The sequence below is a fragment of the Topomyia yanbarensis genome, chromosome 3 (genome assembly GCF_030247195.1).
Source record: "Topomyia yanbarensis strain Yona2022 chromosome 3, ASM3024719v1, whole genome shotgun sequence".
In the NCBI taxonomy this organism is placed as follows: Eukaryota; Metazoa; Arthropoda; class Insecta; order Diptera; family Culicidae; genus Topomyia; species Topomyia yanbarensis.
In genome coordinates this window covers 30,684,158-30,704,076 of record NC_080672.1, presented here as the reverse complement: position 1 = coordinate 30,704,076, position 19,919 = coordinate 30,684,158, and the positions used below count along the sequence as shown (strand labels likewise).

Below are 19,919 nucleotides of genomic sequence, written 5' to 3'. Positions count from 1 at the left end.
GATGGAGCAACATAATCTGCTCTGAAAAAAAACGTTTAACCCACTGTGGAGAGAAACTTCCATTCCGTTACAGTGTCGTTTATCTTTGGGGAATTTTAATCAGACAGGATCAATTTGACAAGTTAACCTTTTCTATCCTGCGGAAGAACTTAATTTTGGGGCATCGAGTAGGAGGTAGCCTACGCTGGTTACTACTGACAATTTGGAATTGTGGTGAGCTGTGGATCATGCACATGAATGAATCGAATGGAAATATGCATGCATAAATTTGAAATCAACAAGCATTGATTATAAAAATCGGTTGTTTGATTGCGAAGTTTCAGGAACAAAAAATCGCTGATATTTTTGTTTTTGTTTATCCTACCGAACCATCCGCTTAACACCAACAGGCTCATGAATATGTATCAATTCATAGATTTCCCATCGTTAGTAAAAACTATCTAACGCATTTTTTCACTTGTTCTATAAATTTGCAGCCATCGTCACAGCCCAAACCATTCGGGTGGACACCGACCCACATGAAATCATCGTCACCGAGAACCAAAGGAACGTCAGCCTGACGTGTCGAGTCGGTCGACCGATTCAGTTTTGCACGTGAGTATTATAATCAATACTTACTTAACCACTTGACTAATTCATTGTCAAATTAATTTTCAGATTCACCCTGCCAAACCGAGACCAGCAGGTGGCGCTGGATCCGAACCAACCGCCCCGCGATGGACTCCAATATTTCGGTCAAGGTCTCCAAGCCGGAGCGTGCGGGGTGACGATAGATCGGATAACGACCGCTCACAATGGCCAGATGAAGTGTTCCCTGTTTGTGGATGGACGCAGTGCCGAGGGAATCATTAACGTCATAGTGGCAGGTAGGTCGGTGAAGCGGGTTTACCTGGAAGGGAGGGAGAAAAGACAAAAAAAAATAAGTATTAATACATTTTTCCTTGATCAACAGTGGCTCCCTCAGCGCCGGAAATTCAAACGGAAACCGATACGCAGTCCTTCGAGGTAGATTCTAAGTTGGTTGCCCACTGTTTTACAAAAGGTGGTAACCCGGGTGCTACCTTGGCTTGGTTCTTGGGTAAGTACATTTGAGTGAGTAGTTATGTAGCCATGTATTCAAGAGTACAGATACTACCTGAAAATTCAAGTTTTACAAACAAATTGAGTAAGCATTGAGCAAGTTTCGTAATTTCTTTTTATAAATAAAAGTGTATAAAAGAACATTCGTACTACGGCTGAAAATTGTTAACACTTGTTACAATATTTAAAGGTACAGATTTTTGTCGTCAAAATAATAAAGATAGAAAAAATTCAACTTTCAGTATGGCTGTAAATATGGCAACACTGCTGACAAAATAACAGAAACCAAGTTTTTAACGTCCCGTTTTTATCATTCCAGAGGATGAACCCATCTACCAAGGGGTCTCACAGCAACAGGAATTCGAGGAGGAAGGCCAAAATGGCGTAACGAATGAGCTGGCTCTGCATCGGTTCATTCAGGCTAGCGACAGCGGAAAGAGACTGATTTGTGAGGCGAAGCACATTGCCTACCCAGAGGGAATCTCGCGAACATTTTTGCAGATCACCGTGAATTGTACGTTTCGGTTTTAATCCAATAGTTTGAAATTATAATTTAATTATTGTACTTTTCAGTTGCCCCGCAAGCCCTCCCGGAAACCACCGTTCACGGGTTGACACTGGGCCGTACCGTGGATGTCACATTGACAATCCGTTCTAATCCGTCTCCGCGAACCTTCTGGACCGTGGATGGAGTTGAAATCGAACAGGGGCTCGAAAGTGGTCGGTTCTCAGCCCGTGTCCCGGAACCATTGGTAAGCTAGACTCCGGAAGTGATCCTTGATCAGATAATTACAAATTATTTCCGGGGCTTTTTTAGGGCAACGATGCCTACAATGTGACACTGACCATCGCCGGCCTTACACTAGAAGATCTTACCAAAACGTTCCACATGCGAGCCTCGAACCGCATGGGTGCGCAGGACTATGTAGTAATGCTGAGCTCAAGCGAGGCCGAAGTTGACGAATCAGGCGGTGTTGGAATCGGTGGAATCATTGGCATTGTGCTGGCAGCACTGATCGTTTTGACAGCGATTGCATTGATCATTGTTGCACGAGCCACTGGCAGATGGTGCTTCCGAGGTGAGTGAAACTTTATTCGTTCGTAATTTCCGTTGACTCGAATGATTGGCAATTGTAAATATCTACCTCAAACCGATCTTTTGGAATACCATGCGTCTCCATAAAACACAGAACAAGAAATATTTCGGAAATATTTCAACCCCCTAATCAGAAATTCCTTCCCATCTAAAAAAAATCTTTCATCAATTCAGGTTGCTTTTTTTTCTTCAAAAGAAACAGCTTATCAAAATTTTGCTAATTTCATTGTTTTTGGCTTTTCCAACATCGTAACGTTTTCATTTTTTTTTGTTCCTACGGAAAACAAATTAAATCACCTACCATCATTTGCTTTGATTAATTCAACCAGAACTGACTCTCGGTTTTTCTTCTTTCTTTCTCTTTTTTCTCGCTCTGCTCTTTTTCAGTCAGCTTGTATACGTAATCACATAACAAACGCGAAAACGATAACAATTTCGGTCGATTGTAAGAACAAGAAAAAACACCAAAAAGAAAAACGAATCCATTTCAAATCCGTCCAGTTCGAGATGTGATTAAATCTCAAAAGATCAATCGTGTGTCGTCGGTGTGATGAATGTTATTTATTTATCCTTGAAAGGAAATGTATTACTCAGCATTAGCAAAGCAAGGACGGTTCTGCAACCGTTCGAGCTCGCGTTTCATCTTTGCCTGACGAGACGAGTAGAGACAGAGTGAGATATTATGTTTAGCTGAATGAAATCGCTCATGTATAGGAAGAACCTCTTTATTTTATTTTGCAATCGTAACTTAAACAATCATCATTCGCCGGTAGTTTCTGGAAGCTATGCCTTCGCTCATTTGCCCATTTTATAACGCTCAAATCTGTTAGTGTTTTTGTAATCATCTTCATTACGCTTATGTAAATTGAGCTCATATTTAATTACCGCCTTACTCCACGCCATCAAATCATTCGACTTGCCCCAAACGATGAAACAGAATCCCGACTGGTTCAACGAGTAGATTTTAAATGGTTAGCAGTTTTCGAGCCGATCGAGATGGATTAGCAGTTTAGGCAAATTTATTCCAATTTTAGAAGGATTATTATTTTAAACCCGTAGCACTGAAAAAGAGAGGAGTGGGACGGTTTCCCGAACGGGTGGGTTTCCTCTTCTGAGCGGGCGGGTTGTGGTGGTGGGGTGATCAAAAATTATGCTGGATAATTCATGGGCTTCACGCGTTCTCATTTATCCGGATCTGACGCTGATTGCTTCTTGAGAAAATTAGTGGATTCTCTTCTTCTGTATTTAAATTCGAAACGAAGAGAGTATCAGTTCAATCATTCACAAGGCTACTGTATTTCAGTATTAAATTCAACATTAATCAAAATACTCCGATTCGAATAATGCCAGCGGCAGCTAATTTCTGATCACTCCCTCTCTCCCCAACTCTACTTTTTCTCCTACCCAATCGCACCAGCCTTCCCTAATGCACAGTAAGTCAATACTGAAAACAATTTCATGCAAAGAAATCGCGCGTACAAATAGCCTTAAGTTCGTATAGCTTAGACAATTAGACATAAGAAGCATCGTCCTATCCCCTAGAGGTAAAAAGAAAACAGAAACAAATCATCAATTGTACAAATCGAGATAGCACTCGCAGCACAGCATCAGAGCCAAGCTCGCTGGCTGGAGCAAATGCGATTGTGTTCAATGAGATAGAATAAAAGCACAACAATGTGGTTCAGAACAAAAAAAAAAACACGCCGTAGTACAATCTGTATTGATTTCATTCCACCTGCGAGATAGAAAACAACCTCCCAAGCCTTGAGCCACCATCCATCACCCACACGGTCCCCGAGAGTTGCAGCGAGAGTATGATTGGCTTTGTGAGGGCGCGTTCCTCGCGGAACGGTTCCCGTCCCTTCCCTCCAGCTTTGCTAATGGGACAGGAATCGTACCGACGGACGACTCCTTATCAATCGATTTGATTCAATCGGGATCAAGCTATTAGAAGCGAATAAGTGTTCAATTTCCTGTTGCGAGCTTCCTTAGTGTTTTCATCCTTTCCCTCGTTTTTGGGTTGATCTTCTTTTTACCTATGGGTTGCTCATTGGGGGCTAAGAAGAAAGGTGGGTTTAACTGACAACGGGGAGTAAATAATGTATCGAAGATCAAACGCACCAATCTAGGATCAACATCGACTACCGTCAGCGCGAGAGTCGAAGTGCCACTGTCGCCGGAGACTACCTCTAACATAATCGAGAATAGAACAACGATTTGAATACCTTTCGACACTCACTCCAGGTTTGTACACTGCCAAACAGATCCAATTAGTTAAGTTTTTGTATCTGCACACTTTCATTTTGTACAAGTTTTACTTTCTTTTAGATTATCATTTTTTCATGACCACCGATTATTTCGACATTGTAGTGGATTTCATCTAGATGTATTGGAATTTAAATCATTTTCAATCCTACAAACTATTCATTTTTTGGTTTTTGGCATAAGTGCCAATACCTTATTTGAGACTTTATTGGTGGTATCCAACGGGGAAGGCAGATCGAAATGGTGAATTAAGCGAAAGGAAATATGTAAAAAAATTCTGCCCCAGAGGCAGGATTCGAACCTGCAACCTTGGGACTCCGACCGAAAGCACAAAACCTTATGCTATCCCTGGGATATGACAACGTCCCAAGGGACCAAACATCGACAGTTTTCATTAGCTTGTCACCACCCGAAGTACGATGAGTAATGAGCCAAAATTAGACACCAAACGACAATAAAAACCCGGGCCTTGGTATCTTGCGGGGAAATTCAATAGATCACATGTGTTGGGTGGCAGCTGCGGTTGTGTATGATCTCGCTTCAGAGGCAGGGTACGATCACTGACCCCAATGCGATAATCATGTGATCTTTCTCGGACGTCGTCATATCCCAGGGATAGCATAAGGTTTTGTGCATTGGGCCGGAGTTCCAATGGTTTCAGGTTCGAATCCTGCCTCTGGGGAGATTTTTTTCACACAAGCGCTTTCGCTTCACTTACCATTTCGATCTGTTTCTCCGTTGGATACCATCTATAAAGATTTTCAATCATTTTTCTGTAGTTCACAAAATTTGTATTGTTGTTGTTGTTGTTGTTATTGAGAATGCGAATGTGTTCAGAATACATTTTTGTATCGAGCGTCAATATTTATTTTCTGATAGATCTTCAGATGCCAGATTGCTTCGTAGTCTCACGACCGCTCTAATTTGAATACATAATTTGTAAACTGGGAGTTAATCTTCTGATTAGAATGTTGATTCTTGGATTGGAATCCAAGAAAAAATAGAACAAGCATCGTAAAACTCTCAAGCCTGTCAAGACCTAGATTATTCCTTATAGGTCTTATATAAATAAAAAAACATCTTATTATATTCTCAGAGCCGTAGCGTGGTCTTCTGGCGCCCTTTGTGGAGTCTCAGTTTTGCGCCCCTTTGATGTGTACTTTGGCTCTTTTTCAGTTCGACCTACAAAAAATAATTTGTGTACATGGAAATGGTAAACCTACTCCCTACTTCATTCATGTTCGATTGTCGTTCATTTCACGTAAATTACAGCCACAAATCTTACTATATATTTACGAAATCAATTGAGTCTAGGTGTTTGAAGGCGACGGAGGGAGCATCTATTAAGAAGACTGTATAAAGGGTGGACGCACCTGAACAGCATTAGCACCTCGCAAAAAGTCTCTATGCGGAGTTTTATCTCAATCGGACACGATGAAGGGATTGCTCAAAACGGTCACAGTGAAAAATTTTTACCCGTGAAAAAAAACACAAAGGGACCCTTAGAACATTTAGAAATTGAATTCGAATTGTTGATGCTAAATGGCTTAGGATATTTTGGAACGTCGAGATCTACTACCACCCTGAAATATTTTTTTTAAAGATAGTCTTTATGAAACTTGGAAAATTTTGGATTTAGTTGATGCTGGGGCTTGCAAAGGCTGCTTTTATATTATTTTCTATGCCAAATGTCCTAGAAATGCATAAAACCACGGATCTTTTATCTTCTAGCATAAAATTGTTTTGATAAAAGTTGCTTCTATGGTATTTTTAATTTTTAAACTGAGGTTTTCAAATACAAATAAAAAATTGATATCGACATTTCATAGATTTATAAAATATTTGGAATGCAAAAATGAATTAAAGCTGCATTTCCAAACTCAAGTCACATCTTATTTCAAATTTTTTTCATATACCACAAAGGCATTTTTTCAGCATTACACCACCTCTCGACGCTGTGACATTGTTTTTGATTGCGCTGAAATTTTGCATAGAGACATTGAAGTGGGTTCGACCATATCCTATCTTCTTTCGGATCTAAGGTAGTTCGCTAAGTATTATAATATTCCGCAAGACGCAAAAATATTCAGCTGTACCAGATATCTCGAAAGTTCGCCTAGATAAGCACAGAATTGTGACATTTTGTCTAACGCAAACAAATTACGTTACTGGCGACTAGACTTTTAAGAAGAACTAACGCGTTTACATGCCCACTCACAAAGTTAAGATCGATGGTGTAGTTATCGATTCGAATCTGGCATGTGTGGATCTACTGAAGGACGGGATTTGCTGTTTCAAGGACCCCTTCCTTCAGTGAGCGAAGATTGACAATGACAATCGCACTGGACGGGACAAAATGGTGTGTCCCTTCAAACTAGTGTCGACTTTGGCGAGAATGCTTTGCGTATTCTTCGGATCGTCTACATGATCGGTTGATTATGCCGACAAATAACCAGCAAGAGGGGCTCTGCCACAAATTGGAAGCAAACAGCACCTGGTCTTAAACATTTGGGAAGAAACAAAGAGTTTCCCACGGAAATCTCATTAGACATTTCAACCGTAGATTCAACAAAGTGCAGGATTGGTTGGTATCTAGGTAGGAATCGGCACCATTGTGATATTGCGGAACTTCTCCCGGCATCAAGGAGACATCAATTTTCATGGTACGGCATGAGATTACCTTCTCGATGATAATTGATCTAGCTTACTCTCTCTATGATCTATGCTGCAGCTTAACCTTCCGGAAGTCGCGCTAGTGCACTGAGTGCACGCTGCTCTGAAAATCTAGCGAAATCGTCTTAGCGTACCAGCGGCTGCTTGTTCAGTGAGCCATTTGCGCGACTTCCAGAGGGTTAAAAAAGGTGGCCTGCTTTACCGTCCATGGCAATATTTACGTATGAAACCTTGTTTCTATGAAACTGAGAAAACGAGTGCAGAAAGCTTGCAATAATTTTCATTATTTTTCTGAATTTTGAAGTCTTCGTCTTGTTCGTTGTTTATACTGGACCAACATGATTAACACTCAATTATTTGCGTGATTATTTCACATAAATTGTCGTTTCACGGGGTCAAATATAGGATCCGTTCTGATATGATTCGCTGCACGAAAATTTCACGGACATGATCGAAATAAAATGTGAAGAATCTTTTGCTTTCTATTTGCTAGGAGTCGGGCGTTCCAGCCGAGTCTAGCAGCATGTAACAGAGTATAACTAATCGTCATGTTTTGCCAGGGACAACCTAGCCTAACTTTACCTTTTTGTTCTAAGCTTGTAACAGATTAGCTCTAGAATACCTAACTGTCTTAAAATTTTCATACCTTTCGGTTCTCCTAGTCATCAATCTGTCGAAAATAGCCAACAAAATTGATACAGTAGAACTTAGCATTATTGAAACATTGTAACTATCCCTATTCTCCATTGTACCGCCGATTGTTAGGCGCTTAGTTCTTCTCTCTAACACATCAAACATTCTATAGAAAGTCTGCTCCACGCCTCATGACCTCACAAAGCAACAGGGAGTATCAGCAATTTGCAAAGAGTAAGACTTGTGCGCGTCCCTAGGCTACGGTACTTCAGCTGACTATGCAAATTGTAGAAAGTTATCCTCATAGCCACAACATGCCCTTAAAATGAACAAATGAAGATCTATTTAGATTGAAGAATCCACTAAAAATAAAATAATACCATGAATCAAGAGTTAAAGGTCAGTAGGAAATACAATAACAAAAGAGAGAAACAAGAGACTCAAAAAATCAAGGAATGAGTATAACCAAAATCAATGAAAACAGTCGGCTCCGACAGCATAAGTCATTAAATTGACTTTACGCTTGTCCGGACATGCCGCAGACTCAGGTGATTCGCATGTAATGCCAAAAGATCCTGACTCCTGCGCTGCAGGTGACAAGAAGCTAAGTAACCGGGAAACTCTAAGCTTGTTCATTGACCCTACTCCACGCTTTTCTAAACTTTCTTATTTCAAATCCTTGCTCTCCCTTGAGTACTATGGCTCTTAATATTTGAAAAATACTTCACCTTCCAGTCTCTTGCTAATTATATGTCGTTACAAAATAAAAAAAAGGAAAAAGATTGACTCACTATAAGTCGTTAATAAAAAAGGACAAAATCAATTAAATTAAATGAATATAGAGTAGAATAGAAATAAGATAATCAAACGAAACGGATGCTAAGTCCATACCAACAATAATAAAGTGAACACGTAGTATAAACCTACTCGCTAATAATTTGTATACGCCACGCGAAAAACTGTCATAAATCACGATTTAGTGAAGTGAACCGTTTACGAAAATCGTGACTAAGTTCCTGAAATTATAAATAGTAAACATCAAATTCTTGAAACTATTTGTGATTCAACAAAACTAGTTCACGTACATGTATTTCATAAGATTGGGTCACTGTGGTGGTTTCCTATGTATCCCTATTAAGTTTTTTATGATTATTTGTTTGTTTTAACTCTATTGACTAAATCCATCAAGAGTTGTACGATGTGCCTGGTTTCAAGAGTTTAGTCACTCTTTTCGTAATTTCTATGTGCACCATTCTATGTCATTATTGGGTTCAATATCTGACAGAGTAATTCATGATTTCAGGAACTTAATTACGATTTTCGTTATTTCTCCTTGCGCTCACGAACTGGGTACACGCAATGCTTAGCAACCGACATCTGTGCTCATCGTTAAGACAAGGCAACTGAGTGTCTGCGGATGCCCTCAAGGTGGTGTGCTGTCTTCACTTCTATGGAACCTTGTCGTCGATGGCTTGTTGAAGGAAATGTAATGAGCTTGTGTTTCCTACCGATGATTAGCATATAATGATAACCGGCATTTGCATTAACACGCGTTTTGATTTGATGCAAGCCTTATGTGTTGTTGAGCAATGGTGTCTTCATATTGGACTATCAGTTAATCCAAATAAAATATGAATGGTGCTTTTCACGCAACGAAGGTTTACAACCAGAGGCACTCTTGAACATAAAGCCAATATGTCTTCCTGAGACAAGAAGCACTTTATGGTGCATACTGCCTTATGGTCATTAGGCTCTGTAACATTAACCCAATAGATCGTGCAACTAGCCGCACCCCACTGGGGCCCCAAATGGTGACTTGGGTTGAGTATATAATTGCTCCCAAAGATCTTACACTCACATGTACTTTTCCTTTTAAAAATTTCAATGTGAAAATTCTTCATCGCGAAGAATGGCCGTCTGGCTGGATTAAGCGACAACTTGAAGAATACGTAGTTTATTATACTGATGGTTCTTTGTTGGAGGGCCGAGTCGGTGCTGGTGTCTATTGTCTTGAAATGATTAAACCAATCTCACTCGCTTGGTAGATACTGTATCTTATTCCAATCAGAAATCTTCGCGATTCTGTGTGGCGTACAATAGGCAGTCCAACGGGGAATTTGCCGGGTAAGAATTTATTTTTGATCCGACAGTCAGGTTGCCCTAAACGCTCTTAGTTCGACTATTTCGATATTGAAATTAGTAGTCGCATGTCGAAGTAAAATCTAAGATCTTAGCATTTCAAATGCTATCCACCGTCTATCCCAAGCAACACGGTATGTTGATAAGCTGTTTTTACAACACCAATGTCAAACATTAATTTGTGAAAATATTCGTGCAGCAAGCGTTATTCAACTGTTATGCAATTAAAAACGCGCAAGAGGTGGAGCTTTCAGGCAACATGTTCATTTGTTCCGAATGATGTACCAAGAATCATAATAACAACAAAGATTGTTGCAATAATATTAGCGATTGCTTTGAAAACAACTTTGTCTAAATGAACTGAAACTTAATGTGTTTCAAGAAATTGTTAAGCAAACAAAGCATAAATATTATGTCTACATCCAAATATGACAAAATTATTAATGTGGGTGAAAATGTATAACCAATAGAAATGAATCGAGTAATTTTTGAAAATACATTGATATTTTTAAAGGGCCTTAAAACATTGTTGATATAAACTCAATAAATGTTATACTTTGTGTGTGAATTATTTATCGTACGCAAAGCACTGTGTTCAAATATGCTTTTTCCGAGAGTAATCAAAAATTTAAAGCATATTAATGATGAAAATTTTGGGTTCTGATCAAAAAATCTAAACATATTAACTGTTCGTCAGCAACTTTTATCGAGAAATAATTAATTCTATCAATAAATTTGGCGGTTGTTTTTATTTCTACTATGTTAAAAAACTCAAGTTGAGTAAAAGTTTTATAAGTGTATCCGGAATAAAGTTTGCTGACAAGTTGAATAATAATGTCATCTCCAGTTTTCCCGATGATGCTTGCAACAAAATTGTTTTAGCTGTGCAGTAGAGTCACAAAGATGTTGCAAAAAACATCCATAATATGTGTCAAAGTTGATTGTTTCAGAAAACATTAACAATACAAATAAATAACTAAGATGTAACGTGCAGCTGCTGTTTTTCGCACATGCAACAGTCGTGTTTTTGCAATTCTGTTGTCATAGTAATGCATCAAATAACTTTTGTTGTTTTTCTAAAACATGTTACAAGTGCTATTTGGGATGGGTACCCGGTCATTCCGGTATAACTGGAAATGAATGGGCGGACGAATTGGCTAGAGCTGGCGCTGAGACCGACTTCGTTGGTCCAGAACCAGTTCTACCACTGTCGGTGAATTGGATAAAACACAAGATTTGCTCATGGGCTGCACAATGGGGAAAACCCAAAGGCTGGATGACGTTTACCAGAAAAGGTGCTTTTTATGTAAAGAGGTCTGAAAAATTGATTGCTAGAACTAGAGTACTTAGAACGACCGCATGGTACGTTATCATGCTCGTTTTGCCCTGATTCTCCCTTTCATTTGGGTTCATGTTCAAGACTTAACATATAACTCGGAAGAAAATTGAATACGGATGACAAAAAGTAGTTTTTCTTACGTAAAAAATCCGGGAAATCGACTGAAGATAGTTAAAATGGCCGCACGAAACGTTTGTTTCCGGTTTACCCCAATTCTTCTTATAATTCAAATGTAGAGATATACCTAAAGGTAATTACTCCACATTACAGAATGAGGCTGAAAGCGGCTGATCAAAAGTAGTTCAATAGTCCAGGGAATCGATTGAAGATAGACAGAATGACCAAACAAAACATGTGTACCCGTTTCACTCCAAATTCCTCCGATAACTCAAATGTAAAGATAAGTCTGGCTATAATTCTCGTAGAGAGGCAGAATGTGGCTGATCTCATGTAGAAAAATCTAGGGAATCAGTAAATGACCGCACCAAACGTTTGTATCCGTTTTAACCTGATTCTTTACATAATGTACTCATAATTTCAGAAAAAATGCTGAAAGCGACTCACTAAAGTAGTTTTTCTTATGCAAAACAAGTCAGGGAATCGATTGAACATACTTGGAATGATCTCATTAAACGTGTTTACCCATTTCACCCCAACTCTTTCCCTTATACAAGTGTGAAATTATACTTACCGCGAATTTCAGAAAGAGGCTGATAGGGGCAGATCAAAAGTAATTTTTCATGTCCAGGGTATCATTTGAAGGTAGCTACAATGTCCACACGAAATATGTATACCCATTTTACCCTAAGTTCCTCTCATAACTCAAGTATGAAGTTAAACCTGGCTGTACTACTCGAAGGGAGGCTGAATACAGCTGATGTAAAAAATAAATCTTTTGTCCAAAAAATTCGCCTTCTGTTTCCAAAATGTTGCCAGATTTGACTGAAAACACGAGATGTGAAAAGAAGTAGGGTAAAGCGGGTTCACACGTTTCGTATAGTCATTCTAACTATCTGTGAACAATTTCTCGGGTTTTCAAAAATAATATTACTTTTGGTATTCAGTCTTTTTTTTTTTTTTCAAATGTGTAGTAAGGATTAATTTCAAACTTGAGCTCTGAGAACTGGGGTAAAACTGGGGTTTCCAAAATATATTGCCATGTATAATTTCCATCTTTAGTTTGGAAAAAATGGGATAAAACCAATTCACACGTTCCGTGAGATAATCCTATCTATCTTCACTCGTTTCCTTGGACTTTTGTACATAAGTAACACTACTTTTGATTAGAGGCATTGCGCCTGCTTCCGAGATGTTGAGTAAAGTTAAACTAAAAACCCAACATTTGGGGAGCATTGGGGTAAAACGGATTAAAGCGGATAATCCCACTATCTTCTATAGATTCTTTGTTTTTTAACGTTCAAACAAAGACTTTTCTGTCAAATAATTTGCTGCATTTTTCCAAGAACAATTGCAGTACACTGAAGTTTTTTTATGCGGGGGATACGTACCGCATAAAAACCAGCATAACTTTGAAAATCCGCATAAAAAACCGCATAACTTTGAAAATCCGCGTAGAAAAAAATCGCATAACTTTGAAAATCCGCATAAAAAAGTTGCATAAAAACCGCATAAATAAAAACCGCAAAAAAAAAAATCCTGTGTATTCTATCTTCAGCGTGCTGAGTCTTATTCGTGTGATCTTTAGGAATCTGATTACGGAACATCATATCATTCGATATGAAACAGCCGTGCAGTAATGCTATTGCGTTTCCGTACATTTGGTTCTCCATACCTAGATGAGCCTATGTACAGAGAGCTGAAACTAAAGGATATGCTATTGTTCCTAACTCAGTGTGGTAAAGAGCTATAGTTGAACCTAAACTGACCAACTCTGACGAAAAAATGCGTACAGCATTCTGCAACGAAGCGCAATCTTTCACCACGGTCTGGCACACAGTCCGCAAAACCTTATTCAGGACATCGAGAAGACAAGCCCGGTCTGAGGTTTCCGATCATTTTACCACGCGTTCACTCGTGAACTGAATTTCTTATCGGATGGTATTCTCGCCGATATTTACATACGAACCACGCGATGGTGTACACCAAAATTATGCAACGTTCCCACGTTTTTCACCTTCGCACAATCATGAGAAAGATAACACAAAATTTTCTAGCTTGTAAAATTTCTAAAACTGCGCCGACTATTCTAAGGATGGCACTTCGGTAAGAGATGTTTAAGTGCATCGATTTTTTCGTGTCGGCTTAGATGTTTTCGGACCCTTTCAGTCCTGTGTTACCCTACTTAAGTATCTCACGATGAGAGCTGAACATTTGAATGTCTATTCACTGACTGGTTGAGATGATCTAGGGGTGGAAGTGGAAATGCCTTCGGATTGGTTGGATGACCCTCATATGTCCTACCATCAAAAAGATCCACAAACTCGAGTGTAAATAACTATTGAGGCTTAACGATCCTCAAAGCCTATTTGACTCGTGCTCTGTTTAGCAGACTGCATCCTTTTTTGGCAAATTCTAACAAGCGTTTCAGGAAAAACGATCAATGACGGATCAGAAGCTTACCTAGCGAGAAATTGAAGGCAGACTGAATGACCTCCAAACTGCGACAGATAAGGCAACTGATGCTTTACCGCCAAGAAAAAGGATCTCAACAGGCAGTAGTAAACTGCAACAACAAGATATGGCAGATAGGCATTCTTAGTATTTTTTTAGTTTTACTTATTGTAAAAACTTAAAAGATCCTCGGCTCAGTTGTGCTGACGCATTGAGCCGTGTCAAATGAACCTTTAAAAATGGTACAAACTACGAGTGGAGTGCTTTGGTGACCAATATTTGAGCTGGCTGTGTTGCTGATTCAAACCAGGGTCAGTATTAGAAACAAGAGTGCATTCAAAGCTGGAGAATGTAGCCAATTTCGGCAGCACTGAAGGCAAAGCCAAAAACGAAACCCTCCCGATTCTAGTACTAGTCTCAACAAGTGATAAAAGTCAATGAGGAAAATGGATTATTGGTGCCAGTTATAACTGGTTCGATTATAAATTAGTTTAAATAAAATTTGTTGGATTTAACCCAACCTATAAAACCAACTGTAAGCTATGAATTTACCATCCAGCTTTTAGAAGTCAGCATACATCGTCGTGCGATTCTAGATCGAGATACCGTAAGTTTGATCCAACATATGTCAACGTTCGTTCGTTTTTCGTTTTTTTTCATGAATGGACCACATTTGTATGGAAAACCAACGTTTTAGCACTACAGTTTTTTTCCTGAATTTCGCCTTCCGTTTCAACGAACTTCGCAACCGAATCTTCCTAGTTGGGACTCGCACAATGGGTGGAAAAAATAAAGGATTTAAATCTTTTCATTTTTGTAACAATTTGAAACTATCTATTCGGCGAAATACTATTCGATGAAGTGACTCGTTTCCAAATTTTGAACAATAAAAAAATACAACATCTCGTATTCTTATGAGAATGGGTAACATATGTTTCAAAATCGTTGAAAATATATTTTCAATTCATTAAAAAATATATTCAGCTTTTCCTCGAATGCAGTAGTTTCCCGATTGATTTTGATTCCAAACTTTGACACTCTGTACATTTTTTTAGAAAAGTTTTTTTTTATGCAATATTAATTCCCAAAAGGAAAAAAATCGAAACTTAATTAAAGTTTTCTTGTTTGTTACGGTCTTATACTTCTGCTCTATACTATAATTTCAAAGTAAAACTTTCTTCTCTATTATAAACCTGCTGCAGATGCTGTTTGTTGTAATATTTCTGTTGTTGTTTAGAACTGTGTAAAACGTAGAGATTTTGATAATAAAAAAATTTAATTCAATTTGATAATTTGCACAAAAATTTTCAAAGATCGTGTCGATATTTTTGTTATTTCCATGTTATTTCGATGCATCCTAATTTCAATTATAAAGCTCTCTTGTAATCTTTAGTGAGATGCTGAACAAATGTTTGATAAGTGAACTATCGTAAAACTTTCTTTTAAATTTTCATATAACTTTATTATTGACCAATTCATATTTCTCTTAGTGATCGCTCAAGGTCTTTATATATAAATTACTTATTGGTTCAGCGGTAGTGTAATTACTGCTTAAAAAATTCTCAATGAGGTACAATACGTTTTTAACACAGCGCACAAATTGCCATCCTCAAACTACACACTTTGCTTTCTTGAACACACTTAAGTTGATGAACTAAAATATTTTTTGCTCAAACCATCCACCAAACTATCAGCTTGCCACAATTAAAAAAAAACACACACTCACACATACATTCATATCCAAACCTAAATCCCTGATTCTATTCTCGATTATGTTGCTCGGTCTCGTTGCAGGCGCTTCGCTCAACACCGACATCAGTCCGGACTCGGAGGCCCAGATAACGCCTCACTCCCACGACGATGACCTGCACGACGAGAAACTGCAGCAGCAGAACCCGGCCGCCAACTACGAGTCGGACGAAAAGATGCCACCGCCGATGACGGTCGGTGGCGGTGGCGGCGGCAACACTGACGGCACCGACGGTGGCGCCCCTCAGAAGAACGGAAAGCACGAGAATGGCAAGCAGAAATCGGCAGGAAAGAAGCAGGAAAATGGAAAAGCCGACAGTAAAACCAATACCCCGGTGTAGAGCCCCCCACGCGGGTGGGGGTCTGAAAAACAAAACGGAAGAAAGGATTGACGTTTTCGGACTAGCGAGCGAGGGATGTTTGAAGGATTGTGCTTTGATTCCGTTTCTGTTCTCGTTGCTTTATTGTGTCGTTGGGACTTGGAAACACAAAGAATGCGATGGAGGGTTAAGAATTAAATTGAATAAGACAAATTGAATCTCTCTTGAGATGACGATGACCTGTTGTCTTTGGTTAGGAAACTTTAAAGTGGGAAATGCTTACTTGAAATTACAATCGGTTCATTAAAAAATTGACATTTTGTCAGCCGCATTAGTGCGCCACGTTCGGAGACGCAAGTGTCCTTGTTCTACAGCGGCTGCTCCTTTAGTAAGCCATTAATGCGATTTCCGGAAGGATCATTTAAAGCCTAGGGTACACTAACGATTTTACATATCATTTCGCGATTATTCATGATTCAGCTATAAACAGAAAAAATACTCCGTGAAGAATAATGAATTAGAAACGAATCCTAATGGAGCAGGTTGGTATTTTTTTTCAATCTACCAGTGCTCCACTACCTCTGGTACATTATAACTCCCAACGTGCAATTTTCCCATACAAAATTAATGTTCTTGGCCCAAAAAAAAACGTCAGCATTATTCGTCCTAACTTTAAACCGCAAGTAAAAATGACTTCTGCTAGCAATGATAAATCTTCCGCTTTTGCGTTAAATTTTACTTTTTCTCATCCCGGTCCCCAATACCGCACCAGTCCTGTTTGAAAAATAACAATCCTTTTCGCTGTTTCTCACTGCGCACGCGAGTGACAGGACATCAGCAAGCAAAACGAGGAAAAACCACAATGATTAATAAACACGTGCTGTGCTGCACCAGCGAAAGCCTGTGTTTTGTGGTCGAGTGAAAAAGAACGAAACATGACCGGACTTCATCTCCGCGGTCAGTCCGAACAAAGGAAATCATTCTTCCAAGCAGAACAAAACGAGAAAAATCCTAATTTTAAAACTGGAAAAACACGACAACGACGACGACGCCGACGACTACGAGCTGCCATTTTTCACACTGACTATGAAAACGAAATTATGAAAGACGTTAAACAAAACGGCACGAGCAAAGTCCGGAGGAATGAAAAGAACAGCTGAACATTTTCCACTGGGGCGTTAGAAAACTGCAGACACCGGAGACTCAAATTGTACTTAAGCTTGGAGGGTAGCGAGAAAGAAAGGCACAAAACTGGAAGGAAAGCGAACAAGCATTTGTTTTAATTTTATTCGTTCAACATTTTCCCTCCCCCCTGGAGAGTGCTTTTCCCGAAACAGTCGATTGTTATTAAATTATACGTTAGCTAAACGAAAGATCTGCGCATTCCACAGCCACAGGTCGTATTTAATTCATTTTCCTTAAAACAAAGTAAAATAAAACGTCGTTCTAGGTTTAGGCTAAGCAAGTAGTTGATTTAGGTAAGCGAAAAAGTAACAAATCATCTGCACAAAGTGTCCATATTCAGGAGAGCGCTAGCCGTAAAATAGCAATCACGATTTAGTACTAATATTTGTAGTAGTTAGTCGATAGTCACGAACATATTTTTAAAGTTTAAGAACTAAAAACGAGAAAAAATTAGATAGATTCTACATACTTTTTACACTTTGGTTCTACGATGCGAAAACAACGAGCTCGGAAATAACCCCAGCGCTCAAAACAAACTGTCACCTTTGATTAGTTTGAATTTCTCAACAATTTTAGATATGTTTAAAATTTTATTTTACAACCCTCACTATATAGGCGTAAGCGAAATTCATGTGATCTGAGTTTTGTTGATACTATTAGTAAGATCTGATACTACTTAAACACTCGATACACGTCCACGAATATACGTCCTTAGAAATTCCGCACTGAGCCTTAAATATTACGAAACGAAAATAGGAGTTTTTCAACAACAGATCAAACGTTCCGTGAATCCATGTCAGTTTTATCCTCATCTATTGTAAGAATTTTTTATATCGAATGGAATGTACATAGAACAACAGATTCTGAATAAAGTTAGTGAAAAACAAAATAATGTTTGGGCTCCTTTTTGATGAGAAATTTTTGGAGACGCATGGTGTTTTGGTCGAATCGGGTTGAATGTGTCCTTGGCGCAGTAGTCGTTGTAAAACATTTTTACCTTTCAGGGATCATGTATTTTTGTCGCTAAAGGTATTCCTCAAATTATTATTATACCTCTGTGTATTCCAATAAAATAGATTCAACCCAATTCGTTAAAAATAATTTTTTACTGTTGGATTTTTTATTTTTCATGATTTGTTTAAAGAAGTGACTTCAGCGAATGTGCAAAAGCGCGACTGCTTGTATTATAGTTTTAGAATACATGCACCTGGATTTGTTTCTCACACTTTCACCTAAAATTGATATCTCAATTTTGAATAAACCGATTTATTATGTTTTCTCATTAAAAATTATTTTAACAACAAAATTAAAAATAGAGGTTTTCCACTGTGAAATATGTGAAGAAAATCGCAAGATTTCAGGAAAAAATGTTCAATTTATAAATATATTAGAATTCAAAAGATGACCTATATAAATAATATTGATATCTTCAGAAGAATTACTACAAAATATCTGTTCTATAATTTTTTAGAAGACACCTAATTTCTATCACTCTCCTTTGAAAAGTTAGTGTTGGCGCTGCAGTAATAGGTGGAATTAAAATTTTCTAACCAAAATATGGCTCGTATTAATTCTTCTAAACATACAGTAGAATGGGGTGCAAAAGGTATGGGGGTACAATAGGTACAGGGCAATATCTTTGCTATGTTATTGCAGAGGTCCCTCGTGTTGTGTGAATTAGATACACGGTAACGAATATCGTTAGCGACTGTCGTTTCGACTGTTACCGTAGATCAGCTGTATTTATCTAGATTTTTTTAATGTTTTTGTAGATATTCTGTAAGATACAGGTTACAGATTTTTGTACATAAGTACAGATTGGTACAGATATTTTTTAAATGACAACAGGGCAAAATAATTTAACCCAGCGATGCATCCCAGTATACAGCAATTAAACGTTGAGTTAGGCCGCTGACAGAGTGATGGCGAGAATCTAAAGTGCAGCTTGTACTGACCGAGCTTGAACTGAAGCTGACATTAGAATGTGATGCGAGAAACCTGCTTCCAGCAAATCAAATGGAGCATGTCAGAGTGAAAGCCGAGCGAATCTTCTCGGAGTGCCTACGTTTACTCTGACATGCTCCATTTTATTTGCTGCAAGCATGTTTCTCGTATCTTATTGGCATTACCAGCCCCATCTAAGCTTCTCACAGCTCCACTGCCAGCGGCCTTAGGGTGCTTAGAGAGTGGCGGCAAAAAGTTGAGCTGGGGCTGGCACGAAAATCAGTAGGCGAAATGTGAGAAAACCTGCTTGCTGCAAACTAAAGGGATGATGTCAGAGTAAAAACCGAGTGGATCTGCGCCGACTGCCTGCTTTTACTCTGACAGGCTCCATTTGATATGCCGCAACTAGGTTTTTCGCATTTCCCATCCTGCTGTCAGTACCAGCCCCTGTCCAGTTTCTCGCCGCCAATCTGTAAGGACCCTTAAAGGCTGTTCGCAACGCTATTCTATATGGGCTGTTCTATTTTACATCACCGATTAGAACAGATCGATCGTAATGCTGAGATGCAGTTCTATTTTTCGAGAACTTTTTGGGATTTTCCACAATTTGTAACACGAATAGAACACTATTTTAAATATTTTTCATTAGAATGTGTGACAATTGACAGCAGTAAAAACAATATGTGTCACGAAAGTGATAAACAATAACAAAATAAAATAAACAATATTTAAAACAGGTGGCTAAATCTTCGCATTGGGAACACCATGGTCTAGATGTATTTAGACAGATCGATTCGAAATTCTGACTGGTTTCTTACGGAATTTCCGCTAAAATGAAAAAAAACCGAACCAGAATTTCTGGTTTGATTTCCCCGAATGAAAAATATATACAAGAATTATTTTTTTAAAACAAACTTATTATTGT

General features: G+C 38.6%; 2 protein-coding genes across 7 annotated transcripts in view; one reads left to right on the top strand and one right to left on the bottom strand.

Annotated features, from left to right (window-relative positions):
- LOC131686697 (uncharacterized) overlaps positions 1–19,919 on the bottom strand; it is a 1,014,555-nt gene that overhangs the window by 594,868 nt on the left and 399,768 nt on the right. The window lies entirely within an intron of this gene.
- LOC131686699 (fasciclin-3-like) overlaps positions 1–19,919 on the top strand; it is a 255,335-nt gene that overhangs the window by 213,486 nt on the left and 21,930 nt on the right. For 3 of the 4 annotated variants that reach the window (XM_058970608.1, XM_058970607.1, XM_058970609.1), the window contains exons 2-7: positions 477–594; positions 658–866; positions 953–1,078; positions 1,400–1,594; positions 1,654–1,832; positions 1,898–2,159. In XM_058970608.1, the coding sequence (XP_058826591.1) occupies positions 477–594; positions 658–866; positions 953–1,078; positions 1,400–1,594; positions 1,654–1,832; positions 1,898–2,159 (1,089 nt within the window). Of the gene's footprint in view, positions 1–476; positions 595–657; positions 867–952; positions 1,079–1,399; positions 1,595–1,653; positions 1,833–1,897; positions 2,160–15,590; positions 17,943–19,919 lie in introns of those variants that run through there. The other variant, XM_058970610.1, reaches the window with a different exon arrangement.